At 47.6% G+C, this 21,538-nt stretch overlaps 1 protein-coding gene across 1 annotated transcript in view; it reads left to right on the top strand.

The window, feature by feature from the left end:
* The window catches only part of COPG1 (COPI coat complex subunit gamma 1), a 29,021-nt gene that overhangs the window by 5,103 nt on the left and 2,380 nt on the right, over positions 1-21,538 (top strand). The window contains exons 8-23 of the mRNA XM_017511927.2: positions 525-611; positions 1,893-2,050; positions 2,150-2,283; positions 5,167-5,234; positions 5,437-5,625; positions 8,437-8,532; positions 10,119-10,362; positions 12,017-12,092; positions 12,623-12,726; positions 13,222-13,347; positions 13,651-13,719; positions 17,399-17,541; positions 17,879-18,050; positions 18,546-18,643; positions 20,515-20,653; positions 20,875-20,973. Of these exons, the coding sequence (XP_017367416.1) occupies positions 525-611; positions 1,893-2,050; positions 2,150-2,283; positions 5,167-5,234; positions 5,437-5,625; positions 8,437-8,532; positions 10,119-10,362; positions 12,017-12,092; positions 12,623-12,726; positions 13,222-13,347; positions 13,651-13,719; positions 17,399-17,541; positions 17,879-18,050; positions 18,546-18,643; positions 20,515-20,653; positions 20,875-20,973 (2,002 nt within the window). The remainder of the gene's footprint in view (positions 1-524; positions 612-1,892; positions 2,051-2,149; positions 2,284-5,166; positions 5,235-5,436; positions 5,626-8,436; positions 8,533-10,118; positions 10,363-12,016; positions 12,093-12,622; positions 12,727-13,221; positions 13,348-13,650; positions 13,720-17,398; positions 17,542-17,878; positions 18,051-18,545; positions 18,644-20,514; positions 20,654-20,874; positions 20,974-21,538) is intronic.

Genomic DNA, 21,538 nt, shown 5'->3' with positions numbered 1-21,538 from the left:
GCGTGATCTCGGCTCACTGCAACCTCTGCCTCCCTGGCTCAACGATTTGTGTGCCTCAGCCACCTGAGCAGCTGGGATTGCAGGTGTGCACCACCACACTCGGCTAATTTTTGTATTTTTGGTAGAGATGGGATTTCCACATGTTGGCCAGGCTGGTCTTGAACTCCTGACCTCAAGTGATTCACCTGCCTTAGCCTGCCAAATTGCTGGGATTAAAAGCGTGAGCCACCACACCTGGCCAAAAGAATATATTTCTGTATCTGCAAGCCTCAGAGTCCCACCCTCCTCAGTGAAGACAGCAGAGGAACTCTGGGGTGATTGAAGAGGGGTGTGGGTGGATGGCCTTGACCCATGCCTTGGGCAGGCACAGTGAGGGTGGGAGCATCCTGAGTTTGTCCGTGGTCTCTGAGGACTAGGACAGTGGTGAGCCCCTGAGCTGTGTCTGAGGGAAGACCGGAAATGGGCCCAGAAGATGTGATGGGGACACTTCCTATCTGCCCCTTAATGTGCCCTGTTGCCCACAGCACCTACTGAAATGCAGCTTTGACGTGGTCAAGCGCTGGGTGAATGAGGCTCAGGAGGCGGCATCCAGTGATAACATCATGGTCCAGGTGAGATGTGAGCAAGGGAGTGATATTTAAAATGCTCAGGCAGGTGGTAAGGCCCTGGCCAGTTGGCATGGACACTTGCCACCGAGATCCTTGGTGACTCCTGGCCATAGCAGCCTTTAATCCTTTTGTCATTGGATCATGGGAAGAATTGGGAGGTCTTGGGTTAGAGAATTCAGGGTACCACTTGCAGGGCTTGAGTTAGAGACTGGTTACCAGCTGGTGCTGAAATATTGAAGTGTTTTGATAACCAGCTGAATATTGTTTTAGAGCATATGATGTGGCACACTTGGCCACAGCAGGCAGAGGGCTGCCTAAATTTAGGCCTTTGCCAACCTGGCTTTGTTACGATGTGTGGAATTACCTTGGTGAGGCTTCCATCTACTTTGTGGTTCCTTTGTGACCTAGGCCAGGCTTTCCTTTTATTTCTGAGTCCTGGTTTCCTTGTCTGTAAAATGTGAATGGTTACTGCCTCACAAAGCAGCAAGGATGAACTGAGATCATGTGTGTAACATGTGACCCATCTGGGGCCTGCCTGTTGGCACTCCCTGTGTGTTTATATATTCTCTTCATCTCTCTCATCTACCTTCTAATCCTTTGCGTGATTCTTGTCTTCAGGGCCAGCTGTGGCCCCTCAAAACACTTGTGAAGCGGGATAAGCTTCCCACGTAGAAGGCATGCACAGTTGCCATATCTTTGCTCTCAAATGCCGCTCCTTTAGGAAACAGAAAAGAGTATTGAGGACAGGAAATAACTGAGACCTCACATCTCTAGAAAGGGAGTTGCTGGACTTTTGCCCCTCCACACCTAGCCAGGAGTCTTCAGGCAAGTCAGACATAAAACTGTCTACCTGCAGGGTTGTTGTGGGCAATGCAAGATTTCATAGCTAAGGTGTCCCACACAGTGACTTACAAACATGACCACGCTCAAGGTCTGGCTCCCGCCTTCTGTCTCTCCTAGTGAAAGCACCAGGTGTCTCACATTGCTTTCATTTTTATACTGTTTGTTGTCCCTTTCCATACTTGTATTTATGCTGCCTGTTAGGGCTCTTGCCGAAGTGGGGGTGGGAACAAGAACCACAGATATACTCCTGTGGTTTGTGAAGCATTGTATGGAGGGCTGTATACATGGAGTACCTGGGGCAGTTGTCACAGCCACTCTGTGTGTTGGCTGCTACTGTGCTCATCTTAGAAATGAGAAGGCTGAAGGGCCTGCCCAGGGCCACACGGCCAGCATACCCAAAAGTCATACATCTGTACTCTGTTACTGTCTCCTGTCCTATAGTACCATGCACTAGGGCTCCTGTACCATGTGCGTAAGAATGACCGCTTGGCTGTCAATAAGATGATCAGCAAGGTCACCCGGCACGGCCTTAAGTCTCCCTTTGCCTACTGCATGATGATCCGGGTGGCCAGCAAGCAGCTAGAAGAGGAGGATGGCAGGTAACGGTTCTCGTCTCTCACCAGCTAGATGATGCCTCACTCACCCTACCATGCTGGGCCATCCCCAACCTTTACTTGTCACCCTGTGTTCTTTTGTAGCCGTGACAGCCCACTGTTTGATTTCATCGAGAGCTGCTTGCGCAATAAGCATGAGATGGTGGTGTATGAAGCTGCCTCAGCCATCGTCAATCTGCCAGGCTGCAGTGCCAAAGAGCTGGCCCCAGCTGTGTCAGGTCACCGGGCATTCCTTCCCCCAGCCTCACATGTTTATGCTTGCCAGGAACTAGGCCTGGGTCAGGGGCTGCGGGAAAGAAAGAAAATGATCTCAAATAGGCCACAGACTGGTGTTAAGGAGTCCATACCTAGGAAGCACCTGCCCAGACACTATGCTGGAGCCCCATGTGTGTCACATTTTGGGGGTGGGCTGTAGGACCGCTGAAGAGGCTGAGGTAAGGCTTGGGTCCACTCTGGAGCCTGTCAGGTTGGTTGGCCACAGGAGGAGGCCTGGTGGAGGAACTCAGGATCTATGAAACTGGTGCCTGTAAACTGGAGCTGAGCTTTTCCAGGTGAAGGAGAGAACAGTATAAAGGGTCATTCTGAGCCTCTGGCTACAGCAATGGAGCAGGGCAGCCTGTGTTAGAGCCCTGGCTCTGCTCCTTACCAACTGGGCGAGCCTGGCAAGGCCACCCATCCTCTCTGTGTTTCCCTTTCTTTTCTCAGATGTGGATGATAGGTCATGCCCATTACATAGGGTTTTATAGACAGAAAATGTGGGATCTAGACAAATTGCTTAGAAGGCAACATGTTTATTGTTTGTTGTCTTGTTTTGTTTTTTGAGATGGAGTCTTGCTCTGTTGGCCAGCCTGGAGTGCAGTGGCGTGATCTTGGTTCACTTCAACTTCTGCCTCCTGAGTTCAAACGATTCTCCTGCCTCAGCTTCCTGAGTAGCTGGGATTACAGGTGCCTGCCACCATGCCCAGCTAAATTTTGTATTTTTAGTAGAGATGGGATTTCACCATATTGGCCAGGCTGGTCTCGAACCCATGACCTTGTGATCCACCTGCCTCGGCCTCCCAAAGTGCTGGGGTTACAGGCGTGAGCCACCACACCCAACCGTTGTTTTCTGTTATTAAGGGGAGTCTAGCAGCCTTGAGTCCTGGAGTCTTTTCTGTGCAGCACCCTACACAAGGTATAGGAATCCCCCTGTCAGGGAGGAGAAAGCCTGTGAAGAGTTGCAAAGTGGTTGATACTGGAAAGCGGGTATGTTGAGAGGCTAGAAAAGGAGAGGCGCTCAGGGTGAGAAACCTAGATTCAGAGTGGAAGAGAAGTGGGGTGTGTTTTAGAACAGGTCCCTGGAAAGCAAAGACGTGGTGGGAGAGTTAGATTTGCAGGTTTTGAGAAATGATTGGGCCTCCTATTTTTCTTATTCTCTGCTATAACAGTATAAATATCAGGCAGAGAGATGGAGTTCATGTTTGGAGAGAAGTCTCCCCTCCTCCTTAGAAATGAAAAAAGAACTACTGGACATGGTAGCTAACACCTGTAATCCCTGCACTTTGGGAGGCTGAGGTGGGCAGAGCATGAGGTCAGGAATTCGAGACCAGCCTGACCAACATGGTGAAACCCCGTCTCAACTGAAAATACAAAAATTAGCTGGGTGTGGTGATGCACACCTGTAATCCTGGCTACTCAGGAGGCTGAGGCAAGAGAATCCCTTGAACCTAGGAGGCAGAGGTTGCAGTGAGCCGAGATTGTACCACTGTACTCCAGCCTGGGTGACAGAATAAGACTCCATCTCAAAAAAAGAAAAAAAGAAGAACGAATGAATTCATACACTGATTTGGGTATTCATTCATTCTTTATTATTTTATTTTATTTTATTTTGTTTTATTTTTAGAGAGAGGGTTTCACCATGTTGGTCAGGCTGGTCTTGAACTCCTGACTTCAGGTGATCCACCCGCCTCAGCCTCCCAAAGTGCTGGGATTACAGGCGTGAGCCACTGCGCCCAGCCTTCATTCATTCTTATTATATCCCCCATATTTTCAGAATAATGAAAGATGTAAATAAAGTAGGATCTTCAAAGTAAGCATTAAGAAGCCAGGCACGGTGGCTCATGCCTATAATCCCAGCACTTTGGGAGGCCAAGGTGGGTGGATCATGAGGTCAAGAGATCGAGACCATCCTGGTCAACATGGTAAAACCCTGTCTCTACTAAAAATACAAAAATTAGCTGGGCATGGTGGCATGCGCACCGGTAGTCCCAGCTACTCAGGAGGCTGAGGCAGGAGAATTGCTTGAACCCAGGAGGTGGAGGTTGCGGTGAGCTGAGATTGCGCCATTGCGCTGCAGCTTGGATAACAAGCGAAACTCCATCTCAAAAAAAAAAAAAAAGCATTAAAAAAAATTTTTTTTTAACTGTTAGAGAATAAAAGCCAAGTTATGAAGAAAGGAACGTAGATATTCCAGAAAACAGTAGTCATCTTTACTCCTATGATTGAGTGCCAAATTTAGCTCTGAGCTTCCTGGCAGCCAGGGCAAGGGAGATAAGGTACCCGAATGGTTCTCATGTAGTAAAAGGGAATCAACCATTTATTTAAGGGAGGACTTCGTTCTGCAGTACTCAGTGCTGAGGGGGGAAGTTCTGTTGGCTCCAGTAGACACAATAGGAGAGAGGAGTGGAATGCTACTTCACAGAGGTTAAGGGCTCAGGCTGCAGTTGCCAGCAGTCTTGGAATTTAATTCTAGTTCTGCCACTTACTGGCTGCCAACCTAAAGTCTGTTTGCTTTCTCTTTGTGCATCAGTCTCCTTACCTGTAAAGTGGGGCTGCAAGCTATAGAAGTGAGGCATGTCCACTGTGTAGCACAGCACCTGGCACACAGCAGATGCCCAGTGAATAACAGTCCTCACAGGAACCCCTGGGTGCTCACAGACATTGTGAACTCTGTCCATGGCTTAGGTGCCAGGTTGAGGAGAGCTCTCTTTCCTGAACTGGGGTGGCAGTGTCAGCAGGGAAATGAGTTGAGCAGAGGATTTGAGTCAGAACAGCTGCCACCAGTTTTCCCAGCTGCCCAGAGTGAAGGCAAAACCTGACACGTGGCATCCATCTCCCCACAGTGCTCCAGCTTTTCTGCAGCTCACCCAAGGCTGCTCTCCGTTATGCTGCTGTTCGCACCCTTAATAAGGTAAGAGTCCAGGTGGGGGGTTGGAAGAAGCTGTCTAATCCAACTGGAGGTATGTCTTTGCCTCTGATCTGGCTGCAAAAGATGTAGCCCTGGTCACAGTTACTTTCTTCTGGATGGTGAGATGGATCTGACTGGACCAAACCATCAAATGAAGTGACAGCACTGAGGTCCTGCCCTCTCTGTCCCTGTCCTCTCAAAACAGGTTGCCATGAAGCATCCGTCAGCTGTGACAGCTTGCAATCTGGATCTGGAAAACCTGGTCACAGATTCAAACCGCAGCATTGCCACACTGGCCATCACCACCCTCCTTAAGACAGGCAGCGAGAGCAGCATTGACCGCCTCATGAAGCAGATCTCCTCCTTCATGTCAGAGATCTCGGATGAATTCAAGGTACCCGCTACCCCTGGGATACCCATGGACCCCAGAGTAAGGAGGGAGCTCTGTCCCTGCTCTCTGTGGCCACAGCCCTCCTGTCAGGACTTACCTGAGGGGCTGGTCAGCCTTGAGGACTGAGGAGGCCAGCACATTGCTCTGCAGAGGTTTGGCCTTCAGAGAAATGTGTGCAGTCCTGCCTCCAGGCCTTCATCTATATTGTCCTCTAGTACTGAAAGAAGAGTAGTTTCCAGGCCAGTTAAGGATTCATTGATTTGTTGTCCAAGTATTTCTTGAGCACTTGCTGTCTGCTATGTAGAATGATCAGAGGGGAACACAGCAGTGAACAAGGCAGGTGCCTGCCTTCCCAGAGCGTCCTTTCTAGGGATGGGAGAGAAACAGTAAACAGGCAAAGAAAGGAGTAGACGGGATCATCTCAGGCTTGGGTACTGCAGTCAAGAGTATAGAAATACAGCAGGGGTGATCCCAGGAGAAGCATGGCCTGTCTGGGAAGGTCGTTCTGGAGGGTGACGTTTGAGCTCCAACCTGAATAGGTACAAAGAGCTAGCCATGGGAAAACCTGGGAGGAAAGGCAGGAGCAAGTCAAGGAGAGAGAAGGCTAGCAGGTGGGAGAGCTGTGGGGCCAGTGCAGGTGGCAAAGTCAGAATAGACAGGGCTCAATCACATAAGGCCCATGGTCAGGTAAAGAGTTTTGATTGCAAGGAAGACATTGGAAAGTATTCTTTTGGGGCAGGGAGAAGGATCTGAGTATTTTTTTGAACTTTTATTTTGAAACAATTCATAGGAGGTTACAAAGAAATATACTGAGAAGTCCTGTGCACCCCTCCATCAACCCTCTCCTGCAGTGCCAGCAACCCACACAAGCACAGGGCAGTGTCAGCCAGGAAAGTGATACTGGCACGATCCATAGGGCTCATTCACATTTCACCAGCTACACAGGCAACTCCTGTGCGTGTGTGTGTGTGTGTGTGTGTGTGTGTGAAGCTCTATGAAAGCTGTCACATGGAGACTTTCAAAATTGCCACCACAAGACACTCAACTATCCATCTCCAGAAGACTCTCATATTATCTCTTCATAGCCATGCCCATTCCTACCTCCCTATCCCTAACCCCTGGCAGCCATTAATTTGTTCTCAATTTCTGTAATTCTGTTATTTCACAATTGTTAATTGATAGAACAATGTAGCAAGTCACTGGAGAGTTTTAATAAGAGCAGACAACAATATGAATAATATATTGTGGTAAGTTCTGTAGTGTGGATTATGTGAAGTAGGCAGCAGTCTACTCTGCCTGTAGGTTACAAGAATGCTTTGTAGGCTGAAATGACACGGTGAGATTTGCATATTAGAAAGATCCTTCTGGGGCTGGGCACGGTGGCTCATGCTAGTAATCTCAGTGCTTTGGGTGGCCAAGGAGGGAGGATCACCTGAGGCCTGAATTTTGAGACCAGTCTGGGCAACATAGTGAGAGCTTGCCTCTACAAGAAATTTTTTAAAAAAATTAGCCAGGGCTGGGCACGGTGGCTCATGCTAGTAATCTCAGTGCTTTGGGTGGCCAAGGAGGGAGGATCACCTGAGGCCTGAATTTTGAGACCAGTCTGGGCAACATAGTGAGAGCTTGCCTCTACAAGAAATTTTTTAAAAAAATTAGCCAGGGCTGGGCACGGTGGCTCACACCTGTAATCCTAGCACTTTGGCTGTGCGTGGTAGCTCACACCTGTAATCCCAGCACTTTGGGAAGCGGAGGTGGGCAGGTCACTTGAGATCAGTAGTTTGAGATAAGCCTGGCCAACATGGTGAAACCCTGTGTCTACTAAAAAACAAAAATTAGCTGGGTGTAGTGGCTCCCACTTGTAGTCCTAGCTACTTGGGAGGCTGAAGTAGGAAAATCATTTGACCTGGCCGCGAGGCAGAGGTTGCAGTAAGCCACTGCACTCCAGCCTGGGTGACAGAGCAAGACTCTGTCTCCAAAAAAAAAAAAAAGCCTTTCTGGAGCAGAGTGGAGGGGTGACTGGGTAAAGAGACCGTTGGAGTAATTCAGAAGGAGAGGATGGTGCCTGAACCGGCGGGAGTAGGAGAGGAGAGACAGTGCAAGAGCTTTTTGAGGAATAATGCCTGTTGAGGGTTTGTGTGAGGGTTGAGGGGTGGATGTCAACAGAGATAATACTGTTTTCCACTTTGAGCTGACAGTGGTGCGCTCGACCAGTTTTCGGGAGGAGGAAAAGTGGGGTATTTGATGAAGGAAGGAGAAGGAGATGCAGATTATTGTGGTTGCAGATGTGGAGTTTGAAGTGCTGTGGGTACCAGGTAGAGTTGTCTGGCAGGCAGTTGGAAATGGCAGATCTTGAGCTCAGACAGGAGATAAATATTGGGAGTCTGTGGCATATAAGAGGTGGTTAAAGCCATGGAAGGGGATAAGATTGCTGAAGAGACTGTGAGAAGAGAAGTGGCCAGGGACAGAATAGACAAGACACAGGCCTGACCAAATAGGAATCAGAGATGATGGGTGGGAACCATCAGTGGGAGCCAGGGGTCGGGGGAGAAGCAGGACGGGTTGGGTAGAGGGAACTCAGAGACTTTTAAGAAGCCTGAGTAGAAGAGCAGAGTTTTGGGGACCCAGAGTCTCAGAGTCTGACCCTCGGGGCTTGTGTGTTCCCAAGTGTGGGGTTGAGTTCCTCTGGTCTCCTTGCCCTTGTGTCATGCGCAAGGCCTGGCCTTGCCTAAGAAAGGACTCATTTGGCACTCAGGGAGCTGAGTCACCTCATCCTGGTGGCAGAGCCTGCTGCTCATGCATGTCTATTTGACTCAGGTGGTGGTTGTCCAGGCCATCAGTGCCTTGTGTCAGAAGTATCCTCGCAAACATGCTGTCCTCATGAACTTCCTGTTCACCATGCTTCGGGAAGAGGTAAGAGTCAGGGGCCTTTGGGGTATGTCAGGTCTCCTGGTGCAGGGAGTGACCTGACCACTGGGCCCCATGCTCAGATTTGTGAGTGCGTTCATGTCAGCCTGTTAACCAGCTGTTTTTCATGGTGCCTGCAGCTCTTTAAGCTCCTTGTGGATGTGTAAACACGCACCAGTTGCTAGTAATTACGGGAATAACTGATTCACCAGCCTGACTTTAAAAATTGAATGTTCTGAGTAATGCTTATGCAGAAGATTGGAAAATGCATGTTCTTTTCTGTGGACGCTAGTGCAGAAATATTCTGGACCTTTCCACTAGCCCTATGGGTGGTTTCTTGTGAAACTGGTGCTAATAATGTGACATTGGTTCTATTTCTGTTCCTGATGTGAATTACTGATTCATTTATGCCACCTTTCTTGGATATCTCAACAAAAAGGGTTAATTCTTAGGAACAATAGCAACTGTTCGTGGAGTAGATTTGCTCCCCAGATACATGGTACCCCTTTCACCCAGACCAGAGTGGTCCTTCGACTGGGCAGTAGAGGAGCCATTGCCTTGAGTGTCTTTGGATTTCCCAAGAATGTTACAGAAGGGCAGTAATGTTTAGTGAGTCGTCAGCTAATGGGCTGGGCACTTTGGTGATTTTGTTTGTTTTTGTTTTGAGATGGAGTCTTGCTCTGTCGCCCAGGCTGGAGTGCAGTGGCATGATCTCGGTTCACTGCAACCTCCACCTCCCAGGTTGAAGCAATTTTCCTGCCTCAGCCTCCGAGTACCTGGGACTACAGGTATGTGGTGCGTGCCACCACACCCGGCTAATTTTTTGTATTTTTGGTAGAGACAGGGTTTCACCATGTTAGCCAGGATGGTCTCAATCTCCTGACATTGTGATCTGTCTGCCTCGGCCTCCCAAAGTGCTGGGATTACAGGTGTGAGCCACTGCACCTGGCCTTGTTTGTTTTTTAAGTAGAGATGGGGTCTTGCTGTGTTGCCCAGGCTGGTCTTGGAATTCCTGGCTATAAGTGATTTTCCTACCTTAGCCACCCAAGGGCTGGGATTACAGGTGTGAGCCATCATGCCTGGCCAGGCCTGGCATTTTGGAGACACTGTATGCATGACAGCAGTCTTTTTTTTTTTTTTTTTTTTTTTTTTTTGAGTAGGAGTCTTGCTCTGCTGCCCAGGCTGGAGTGCAGTGGCGAGGTCTCAGCTCCCTGCAACCTCTGCCTCCTGGGTTCATGCACTACTCCTGTCTCAGCCTCCCGAGTAGCAGGGATTACAGGCACCTGCCACCGGGCTTGCTTAATTTTTGTATTTCTAGTAGAGACGGGGTTTTACCATGTTGGCCAGGCTGGTCTTGATCTCTGACCTCAGGTGATCCACCCACCTTGGCCTCCCAAAGTGCTGGGATTATAGGCATGAGCCACTGCACCTGACCAGCCTTTTGTTTGACAGGAGAGAGTGATAGAGGCCCAGAGAAACAAGTGCCCTGTCTCCACGTTCTGTGTTTGGATCACTGTCCTTGGTCCAGCTCAGGTCCTCAACTCCTTTCTGGAGAGAGCAGTCTTCTTGCTCAGCTCAGCTTCTCTCTGCAGGGTGGCTTTGAGTATAAGCGCGCCATTGTGGACTGTATCATCAGCATCATTGAGGAGAACTCAGAGAGCAAGGAGACAGGGCTGTCACATCTTTGCGAGTTCATTGAGGACTGCGAGTTCACAGTGCTGGCCACCCGTATTCTGCATCTCCTGGGCCAGGAGGGGCCCAAGACCACCAACCCCTCAAAGTACATCCGCTTCATCTATAACCGAGTGGTCTTGGAGCATGAGGAAGTCCGGGCAGGTAGGTCTAAGCCAGGGCTGAACTTGGAAGCTTAGCTTGCTTTTGAATGAATGTTCCAGCAAAGGGACCTGAGCCTCCAGTGGAGACATGTGCACTCAATGTTGTTGCTACACAAGCTGTTTTTCATAATATTGTAGGCAGGACTTTACATGTCATCTAGTTAAATGTTCCTTTTTTTTTTTTTGAGATGGAGTCTCTGTCGCCAGGCTGGAGTGGAGTGCAGTGGCATGATCTTGGCTCACTGCAACCTCTGCCTCCTGGGTTTAAGCGATTATCTTGCCTCAGCCTCCCAAGTAGCTGGGACTATAGGTGTGCACCACCATGCCCAGCTAATTTTTTATTTTTGGTAGAGACAAGGTTTCACCATGTTGGCCAGGATGGTCTCAATCTCCACCTTGTGATCTGGCCTCCTTCGCCTCCCACAGTTCTGGGACTACAGGCGTGAGTCACTGCACCCAGCCATGGTTCTTTTTTGAAACGGAGTTTCACTCTTGTTGCCCAGGGCGGATCCACCCACCTCGGCCTCCCAAAGTGCTGGGATTATAGATGTGAGCCACTAACTGTGCGCGGCCCTGGCCGTGGTTCTTAACGTCTGTAATTTGTTGGCTTTTTTAAAAGTATTTTTTTAATCGAGACTGGATATTTCTATGTTGTCTAGGCTGGTCATGAACTCCTGGGCTCAAGCGATCCTCCTGTGTCAGCCTCTGAAAGTGCTGGAATTACAGAGCCTCTGTGCCCCGCCTTAAGTGATTTTTTTTTTTTTTTTGAGACAGAGTTTCGCTCTTGTTACCCAGGCTGGAGTGCGATGGCGCGATCTCGGCTCACCGCAACCTCCGCCTCCTGGGTTCAGGCAATTCTCCTGCCTCAGCCTCCTGAGTAGCTGGGATTACAGGCACGTGCCACCATGCCCAGCTAATTTTTTGTATTTTTTAGTAGAGATGGGGTTTCACCATGTTGACCAGGATGGCCTCGATCTCTTGACCTCGTGATCCACCTGCCTCGGCCTCCGAAAGTGCTGGGATTACAGGCGTGAGCCACCGCGCCCGGCCTAAGTGATTTTTTAAAAAATTTCACTATATGTTGATGTTTAGCTTTAAAAAAAAAAAAAAAAGCTTTGTTGAGATAAAATTCATGTGCCATAAAGTTCACCCATTTATATAAGTTTACAATTCATTGAGCAATCATCCTATTCTTTATTTTTAATTTCTTTTCACGTCCCCCCACAGGACAGATTTTCTTCTTTCACTAATTGATAATTCTTAAGTAATTGTTCCTTTTCTGATTTATATTATTCTGAGCCTTAACTGCAAATTGCCACCATTTGGATATGGAAGGTGAGGAGCTTTACATTGTAGCCAGCTTCTGTGACCTCATCATGGTTAATTTGAAAATAGCTCCTGGAACCCTAGAATGGGAGCTGTTGATCCCATCTGGCTCCCTTCTCCATTAAATAGATAAGGAAGTTGAGGCCTGGGATGGCGCCAAGATCCAACCAAAGCCACTCACTGTGTTGGTAGTGACTTTGGGCATCCTGGCTTGAGACTTCTTGCCTCTGAGGCTCTTCTACCTGAAGACCCATTCTAAGCACTGGAAGTGCCCAAACAGTGAGTTGTCAGGGTGCATGGGGTAAATCACATTTGCTTCCTAAACACAGGTGCTGTGAGTGCTCTGGCCAAGTTTGGAGCCCAGAATGAAGAGATGTTACCCAGTATCTTGGTGTTGCTGAAGAGGTGAGTCTAGACCCAGGGGTCCTAATGGGGACAATGTTCCCTTGGACCCAAGCAGCTTTCCTTTGTCTTTACTTTTCTTAACTGAAAAGGGAGAGAAAAGTTATACAGCTACTGACTGTAGAAAAAAATAGCATAGAAAAGCATGAAAAACAATGCTGTGTGAATCACACCAACCAGATGTGACAATTGGTAACTTGAATTATTTTGTCCATTTAAAAAAAAATAGCTCTATTCAGATATAATTCACGTACCATACAGTTTACCCATTTAAGATGTGTAGTTTGATGGGTTTTAGTATATTCACAGAGTTATGGAACCATCACTACAATCTAAGTTTAAAACATTTCCTCATCCCAGAAAGAACTCTTATGTTCATGAGTGTGGCCTCTCCTTACTCCCTCCACCCTCAGCCTGGGCCACCACTAGTCTACTTGTTACCCCCATGGACTTGCCTCTGATGAAGCCCTGCAGGATCCTTCCTGCCACCCCTGCTGGGCCCCAGTCAGGACCACCTTGTGTCCCGGCTGCAGGTGTGTGATGGATGATGACAATGAAGTAAGGGACCGAGCCACCTTCTATCTAAATGTCCTGGAGCAGAAGCAGAAGGCCCTCAATGCAGGCTATATCTTAAATGGTGAGTCATTTCCTAGCTTTCTTGGACTCAGCACCTTACTGGCGCTGTGGTTCTTCTCATCACTCCCGGGGCAGGGGAAATCCGAGGTAAGATGCTGTTCGCTGGACTTGCCTGGCAACCTCATGGCATCATGGTGACCTCAGGAGGTCCTGGATCATTCAGGTCACGCAAGCGTGAGTGGAAGTTATCCAGTGAATTGAAATGCTCATCATTAATACAAACTTTTTTATTTTTACAGTACTTTACCCTTTACAAGTCACTTTGTATATATGTTTTGTTTGTTTGTTTTTACTTTGTATATATGTTTACTCCCCATATCTGTCCTGTAAAGGAGGATGTGGGTGAGAATGCAGAGGCTTAGAGAGTTAAGTTATTTTCTCAGGATCATACCACCCAGAACTTGTAACTTTAGGACCCCAGGGCCTCCGTGGTGGTCCCTGGTGTGCATTTTGCTCTGCCTAGGAGCATGGTGACCTCTCTTCCACTGGCCTGTAGGTCTGACTGTGTCCATCCCTGGTCTGGAGAGGGCTCTGCAGCAGTACACTCTAGAACCATCAGAAAAGCCATTTGACCTCAAGTCTGTGCCCTTGGCCACCGCACCCATGGCAGAGCAGAGAACAGGTAACACTTATACTCTTCCCAGAGGCCATCAAGGCCAGGCCTCTGTCAGAGGGTCTGCATTGGCCGCAAATCCACTAAACCTAACTGGGACAGGTGGGAGTTAACGCTGGGAGGAGGAAATGATCCTTTCCACCTCTGGCTTCAGAAAATAAAGACACACAGAGACGTGTGCTCTCTCACATGTCCTATGCTTCCCACTCTCAGGAGGGTTGGTATTTATAATTCCTGAGCATAGCACTGGGGTCAACACTACACTGCCCCATGACAGCAGCTGTTGGTCACCATGTGTATTTGCTCCTGCAGAAAGCACCCCCATCACAGCAGTCAAACAGCCTGAGAAAGTGGCAGCTACCAGGCAGGAGATCTTCCAGGGTGAGTCACAGTGGTTGGGGGTTGCTTGGGACCTGGACTCGGTTTCCTCAGGGGGATCAAGAGTAAGAACTGTCTCTCCTGAGGGCTGGGCCCCGGAGGTGCTTTAGACCGACTATCATGTTTGACCCTCAGGTGGTAATTGTTAGGTTCCTTTAATATCTGAGGAATTGCAAGTTCAGAGAGAAAGTGGTAGGAGGGGCTGGAATTAAGATCCAGATCAAACTGGCTCAGTGCTGCCACTGGGCCTCAATTTGGAGGGCTCAGGTCCCTGGAGCCCAGGCCAGTTCAGAATGTCTAAGAGAGCAGAGCTGGGGTTCAAAGACACTGATGCTTTTTGCTGGGTTCCATGTGTCTTCTGTCCGCATTGTCCTATAAGGTTTTCTTCAGGCATCCATCTACCCTCTGGTCTTAGATTTTTTTTTTTTTTTTTTTTTGCGATGGAGTCTAGCTCTGTCATCCAGGCTGGAGTGCAGTGGCGCAATCTTGGCTCACTGCAACCTCTGCCTTCCAGGTTCAAGCGATTCTCCTGCCTCAGCCTCTCTAGTAGCTGGGATTACAGGTGCCCACCACCATGCCCAGCTAATTTTTGTATTTTTAGTAGAGATGGGGTTTCACCGTGTTGGCTAGGCTGGTCTCGAACTGCTGACCTTGTGATCTACCCACCTCAGCCTCCCAAAATGCTGGGATTACAAGTGTGAGCCACCACACCCGACCTGGTCTTGCATTTTTTACGGGGAGAGGTTGTGTGTCTAATTGCAGACTGTTTTATCTCCTGAATTCCTACTCAGGGACTAGCATAGACTCCTCTTCCTTCATGGGCCCTCACTTCCATCCTAGCTCTTCTGTTGTCTCTTAAACAGTTCTTTGTGCTAAATAGTTCTTCACATGTTCTGTCTTTTATTTTCTGTGTCTATTACAGCACTTAGTCCAGTGCCTGCCTTCCTCACAGTAGGCTCCCAATCATTGTTGAATTAAATGAAATCCTCCCTTCCCCATTCCATTCAGGATCATGTCTTCTATCAATATAACATGGATACTGAGCTAATTGGGATCACTGTAACATGAAACTTTTCATTTGTATCAGTTTCCCAGTTTCCTGTTGTTGCTGTAACACGTTATCACAAACTTAGTGGCTTAACACATTTATAACCTTATAGCTCTGCAGACAGAAGTCCAAAGTGGGTTTCATTTGTTAGCAGTGCTGAATTCCCTCAGCAGTCTCCAGGGTAGAATTGCCCCCTTGCCTTTTCCAGCTACTAGAGGTGGCACATATCCTTGACTCAAGGCCGCTACCTCCATCTTTAAGGGCCCTTCTAAGGCAGAAGGTCAGAGTAGAGTGATTTGAAGAGGCCACACTCCTGGCCCTCCTGGATAATCCAGGATAACCCCCTGGCTCAAGATCCTTACTTTAATCACACCCACAAAGTCCCTTTTACCATGTGAGGTAACATAGTCGAAGGTTCTGGAAATTAGCCTGCAGGCATCTAGGGGTCATTATTTTGCCACACCTTTCAAGGAAGTCTCCTAAGCCTCTTAAAGGGTAACAATTCCATTTTTCAACAATCATCCAAAAGCCTCACATTTACTGATCACATGTTCGGTTCCAAGAACTTTCCTAGACCTTGACATTTATTGCCTCATTTGTCTTTACAGCAATCCTGTGATCAAGGTAATTGTATTAGTTTTATTGATGAAGAGTCTGAAACCCTAGCAACAGAATCCCCCAGGTAGTAAGTATCAGGCCCAAAACTCTGACTCCCAATAAAATAATATCTATAGAAAAGTACTCTGGTGGTTGACGGTCATGGTGGCCCAAAAGTTCCTCTTAATATTTAGCCTGGATTGTTCTGGGCTGTTTATTGCCTGCATGTTCATTAGATACAGTCTTCAGGCTGCAGAGGCCTGAAGCAGTCACATAGGCTTTTTATGGAGGAAAAAAAAGCAAAATAATAACAATAAGGCCTACCTTTCTCTATGTCTGAAACATGCATTGAGTACCTTTTTTCTTTTCTTTTCTTTTTTTTGTTTTTTTTTTGAGACATAGTCTCGAACTGTTGCCCAGGCTGGAGTGGAATGGTGTGATCTTGGCTCACTGCAACCTCTACCTCCTGGGTTCAAGTGACTCTCCTGCCTCAGACACCTGAGCAACTGGGATTACAGGCGCCTGCCACCATACCCAGCTAATTTTTGTATTTTTAGTAGAGACAGAGTTTCACCATTTTGGCCAGTCTGGTCTCAAACTGCTGACCTCATGATTCGCCTGACTCGGCCCCCCAAAGTGCTCGGGCTACAGGTGTGAGCTACTGTGCCCTGCTCTACTCAGAGCACTTAGTACCTTCTAAGTATAGGGAAAAACAGCAGATCCTTGGCCTCAAAGCACAATTCCTGTTCTCATGGAGTTCAATTAATTGGGAAGACATGTTGAAAATCTTAGAGCAGTATTGGCCTTCAAATATCAGTATATATTGGAATAATTTGAGATTTTAGAAATGCAAATTCCTTGATTCTGAACGCAGAGATACTGACGTAGTAAATTTGGGACAGAGTCAGGAGTCTGAGTTTTTAGCAAGCTCTACCGCCAACCCCTAGTAATTCTGATACAGGTGATCCATGGTCATAGTGTGAGGAATCCTGCCATAGAATAGGTACAGGAGTGGCAGCTGTAGCCATCATAGGTGGACACCATGTGTACACATCTGCCAGGTGCCTCATTCACTTCGGTTTTTCCCTTTAGTCTGCAAGGAATGCCAGGATGAGCCAGGATGGGGTTCCATGGGCCTGTGCGTAAATCCAGTGCCTGAACCTGGCCATAAGGTGTAGGGATAGGTCTTACCAGACACAGACCATTTTAATTCGGGTTTTCTGCAACACTCTAATTCTGAAATATCTCTTTATTGGCCATTTGTCTTAACTGACAAATATATATGATCAGTTTGTTATATATATATTTTTTTTTGAGACGGAGTTTCACTCTTGTTACCCAGGCTGGAGTGCAATGGCGCGATCTCGGCTCACCGCAACCTCCGCCTCCTGGGTTCAGGCAATTCTCCTGCCTCAGCCTCCTGAGTAGCTGGGATTACAGGCACGCGCCACCATGCCCAGCTAATTTTTTGTAGTTTTAGTAGAGACGGGGTTTCACCTTGTTGACCAGGATGGTCTCGATCTCTTGACTTCGTGATCCACCCGCCTGGGCCTCCCAAAGTGCTGGGATTACAGGCGTGAGCCACCGCGCCCGGCCCAGTCTGTTATTTTTGTCTGATTTTGTAGCTATAGCAGTATTGATCTTATTCTCCTAATTGATCTTATTTTCCTAATTGTTACCTTCTTTTAAGAATCCTTGCTGGAGGAGGGGGCGGAAATCCTTACTAAGCTTCTAAAGCTGGAGGAATCTCCAATTAGGTTTAGGATTTTGGGGTCTCATACCAGTTTTTTGCTTCTGAGATCTTTCATGGGACAGACATTGGGAGAGTATTTGTCGGGGATTGTACCACATGAGCAAAGTCAGAGAGATGAGAAAATGCATGGTTATATTTAGGAGATGATGAGTAGCCAGTTGAGTAAACATATCTATCTAAGGTAGGGTGGAACACCTTGAGAATGGTCATGAGAATTTATTAGGAACCATCACAAGTTGGTCTGGGGATCAAGAAGCTGAGTAAATGTGGCCTGTGGGTTTCAGAGCAGTTGGCGGCGGTGCCAGAGTTCCGGGGACTTGGGCCCCTCTTCAAGTCCTCGCCTGAGCCTGTGGCCCTCACCGAGTCAGAGACTGAGTATGTCATCCGTTGCACCAAACACACCTTCACCGACCACATGGTGTTTCAGGTGAGCAAAGTGGCTGAGGCCCTGCTGGGGCATGCGCCCAGGGAGTGGTCCCAGGTCTGGCAGGTCCTGTAGTATCATGGCACCCCATACTGCATTGGTTAGGAGCCCAACTTGAGGACAGAATCTGTCCCCAACAGATCTTTCTCTCATATCTCTTGACCCAGGACTTCTGTGGCTCCTGACTGTCAGGATGGAGACAGGGAACCTGGGACCAGGGGTACTGGGATGGGAATCAACTTGGTCAACAGAAAAGAGGTGCTGGGAACTCCTGGCTCTTCCTCTGTAGCATGGCATGGACTCAGAGCAATGTTTAAGCTCCCCTCTCTTCCTTGTTCAGTTTGACTGCACAAACACACTCAATGACCAGACCTTGGAGAATGTCACAGTACAGATGGAGCCCACCGAGGCCTATGAGGTACTCTGTTATGTGCCTGCCCGGAGCCTGCCCTACAACCAGCCTGGGACCTGCTACACACTGGTGGCACTGCCCAAAGAAGACCCCACAGCTGGTGAGCCCCTCTAGATACCACCCTATCCTCATGGGAGCTCATGGGATCAGGAGGAGGTGGGTAGTTGGGCACCAGCTATTTGTCTTCTATTAGAGCTTCGGCTCCTTGATTTCAGTCCCAAAAAGAAGAATAGCTGAGTCCGAAGTGGTCGTCTTTTTTTTTTTTTTAAATGGGGTTTCACCATGATGGCCAGGCTGGTCTTGAATTCCTGACCTCAGGTGATCCACCCACCTCGGCCTCCCAAAGTGCTAGGATCTTCTTTAAAAAAAATTTTTTAAGTGATAGGATCTCACTAGAACTCGACTTGACTTTTCTATCCTACTAGGTGGTGCCCTCTGTCCAGCTTTGTCGGACTGGATAGCATGTTGCTACTACTAATAATATAGCAGGGGCCTAGAAAGCAAGCTGTGACCCCTTCCTGATCGTCCCTTGCAGGAGGAGCTTATCCCCTGCAGGTTGGGGACATCCTAACTACCCAGCCTCTCTTCCCCATAGTGGCCTGCACATTCAGCTGCATGATGAAGTTCACTGTCAAGGACTGTGATCCCACCACTGGGGAGACCGATGACGAAGGCTATGAGGATGAGTATGTGGTAAGAGCCTGCTGTTAGGAGGCTTGGTTTTGTGCTGAGCCTGCGCAGACCGGAATCCTTTTCCTGCTGTTTTTGGCTTTTTTCGCTCTTTAAATTTTTTTTTTTTTTTTTTGAGATGAACTTTCTCGTTACCCAGGCTGGAGTGCAATGGCACGATCTCGGCTCACTGCAACCTCTGCCTCCTGGGTTCAAGTTATTCTCTTGCCTTAACCTCCTGAGTAGCTGGGATCACAGGTGCCCGCCACCACACCTGCCTAATTTCTTGTATTTTTAGTTTAGACCGGGTTTCACTATGTTGGCTAGGTTGGTCTCGAACTCTTCACCTCAGGTGATCCACACACCTCAGCCTCCCAAAGTGCTGGGATTATAGGCATGAGCCACCGCACCTGGCCTAAAACAATTTTTTTAACTAATGGAAATACGTGTTCATGTGTAAAAAGAAAACTTGGGAAATACAAAAACAAAATATAAAACAAAGTATGAACAACAGGAAAACATTACCCACAATCCTTAGAGTTATTTTTGGGGGGCAGTGGTATAATTGAAATCATTCTTGCTATTTTAAAACTATACTATATTTTCCAGTGTTGTTACAAATACTTCATAAACACAATTTTTAGTGGGTTTAAAATACTGTTATATACTGTATTAAAACTCAATTGACCTGTCTTTCACTCCTTTAATGTTGGGCATTTGGGTTTCCATGTTTTTACTATTTATAATGCTTCATTAAATATCCCTTTAGGTACCAATTTTTATCTGCATTTCAGCTTATTTCCTTAGGATAGATTCCTAGGAGAATAATTTGGTCAAAGGGCTAATGTCAAAATTTAAGACATTTTGATTCCTTTTGTCAAACGCTTTCTGGATAAATTGGACCTGTTTGCTGTGCTGGGCAGTCTGTTCATGCACTGGAATAACCGTTCTAAATTCTCCTATCTTAGCTCACTGGAACTAAGTACAGGATCCTTCTGGGGTCTGACCTTGGGGCAGTGGCTCAGGGCCATCTCAGTGTAGACCATTGTGTTCAGCCTATGGCTGGGGATTGTTGGAGCTCCTCCTGACTAGAGGGACAGCTACTGTGGAATCCAACTGACATTCACCATTGTGTCATCCTAGAGTCACAGTTGAGGATGGATGGACCTTCCTTGAGCCAGAAATGACCCCGAGGCAGGAGCTGCTCTAAGACCAAGTGAGCTCCTTAAGAGAGCTGGGTCTGTTAGAACCCACTCAGAGATGCAAGCAAAAAAAAAAAAAAGAGTGAGCTGGATCTGTCATATTTGTATACACTGTAAATATCCACAAGAGTAGGGCCTCTGAAAATCTGATGGGAGAATGAATGGGGAACCTTCATGTAGGCTCAGTGGGAGTATTGTGTGTCAAATTCAGGGAGGACACAGATGAAGTGGAGATAGAGATTTGGGATCTGTCACATCCAGAGGACACAGCTGGGGTAGGAGGTTTCTGCTGAACTAGAAACAGCTGCTGCTCCTTAGGAGCTCATTGGCCCCTAGGAGTGACAGGCATAGGAAGCAGACCTCTGAGAATGCTATGTAGTTCCCTGAATGCAGGTCCTGGAAGCACTGACACTAGGCAGGCTTAGAAGAGATGTGATCTCACAGCAGGCAGCTCTAGGATGAGTTAGTAGATTGGTACTTGGGATTAGGGTGTTTTCTGTTGAAGGCATACCACTTGCCTGTGGGCACCTCAAGGATAGGTATCTAGTCAAGTTGCTCTGCGTCCCCAGAGTCTAGCAGTCCTCAGCGCTGAGCAAGCACCTGCAGTAAGAGTTGCAGGAAGGGATGTGTTGATGAGTTCAGAGGCCCAGAGGTGTGTGGATGGGTGCCTTATTTCTACCTCCATCTCTCCAGCTGGAAGATCTAGAAGTTACCGTAGCTGATCACATTCAAAAGGTCATGAAACTGAACTTCGAAGCAGCCTGGGATGAGGTAGGGGATGAATTTGAGAAGGAAGAAACGTTCACCTTATCTACCATCAAGACACTTGAAGGTAAAATCCTGGGAATGCCATCTCTGGCCTACTTGCTGTTCAAGATCTTTTGCTACTATTGAGGTGCTTATCCCTCTTCTCACCAAGGATCCAGGGCCATGTCTGGAGCACATATGTCAAATGCCACTTCATTCAAAGCCCTTCAGAACATGGGGGAGTGGTGGTGGCACAAAGGGCAGACAAGATATATGGCTTAACAATATTGGAATTTCTCTCTATAGAGGCTGTGGGTAACATTGTGAAGTTCTTGGGAATGCACCCTTGTGAGAGGTCAGACAAAGTGCCGGATAACAAGAACACCCACACGTTGCTCCTGGCTGGTAAGTGGCATTTCTAGGGGGGGAGTACCCTGGGTAGCTTATGGTCTGGATGTCACTGGATCCTGGGCTAAGGACTCCATTGCAAATATGGGGAGTCAAAATTCACAGCATTTAAAATTGGCAAAGTATTAAATAATCTGCAGTGAAATGTTTCCTTCCTACCTTGGCTGCCACCCATTTAGATTCCCTTCCAAGAAACAACCAGTGTTCCTACTACAAACAGTGCCTGTATAACCTTGCAGTTATTTTATGGCTATAAAAGCTAACAAACACATTTGCTTTAACTCAAATGTTTATGTACAAATGGTATATATATTGTCCTGCAATTTGCTATTCACTTTACAATGTATTTTAGAGATCTTCCCTGTCAATATGTAGAGCTTCCTCATTGTTTTTCTTTTAATTGTGGTAAAATATACATAACATAAAATTCACCATTTTAGGCCGGGCGCGGTGGCTCAAGCCTGTAATCCCAGCACTTTGGGAGGCCGAGGCGGGTGGATCACGAGGTCAAGAGATCGAGATCATCCTGATCAACATGGTGAAACCCCGTCTCTACTAAAAA

Source organism: Cebus imitator, unplaced genomic scaffold (genome assembly GCF_001604975.1).
Source record: "Cebus imitator isolate Cc_AM_T3 unplaced genomic scaffold, Cebus_imitator-1.0 Scaffold457, whole genome shotgun sequence".
NCBI lineage: Eukaryota > Metazoa > Chordata > Mammalia > Primates > Cebidae > Cebus > Cebus imitator.
The sequence above is the reverse complement of the archived record's forward strand: the minus strand, read 5'-3'. Positions and strand labels throughout refer to the sequence as shown.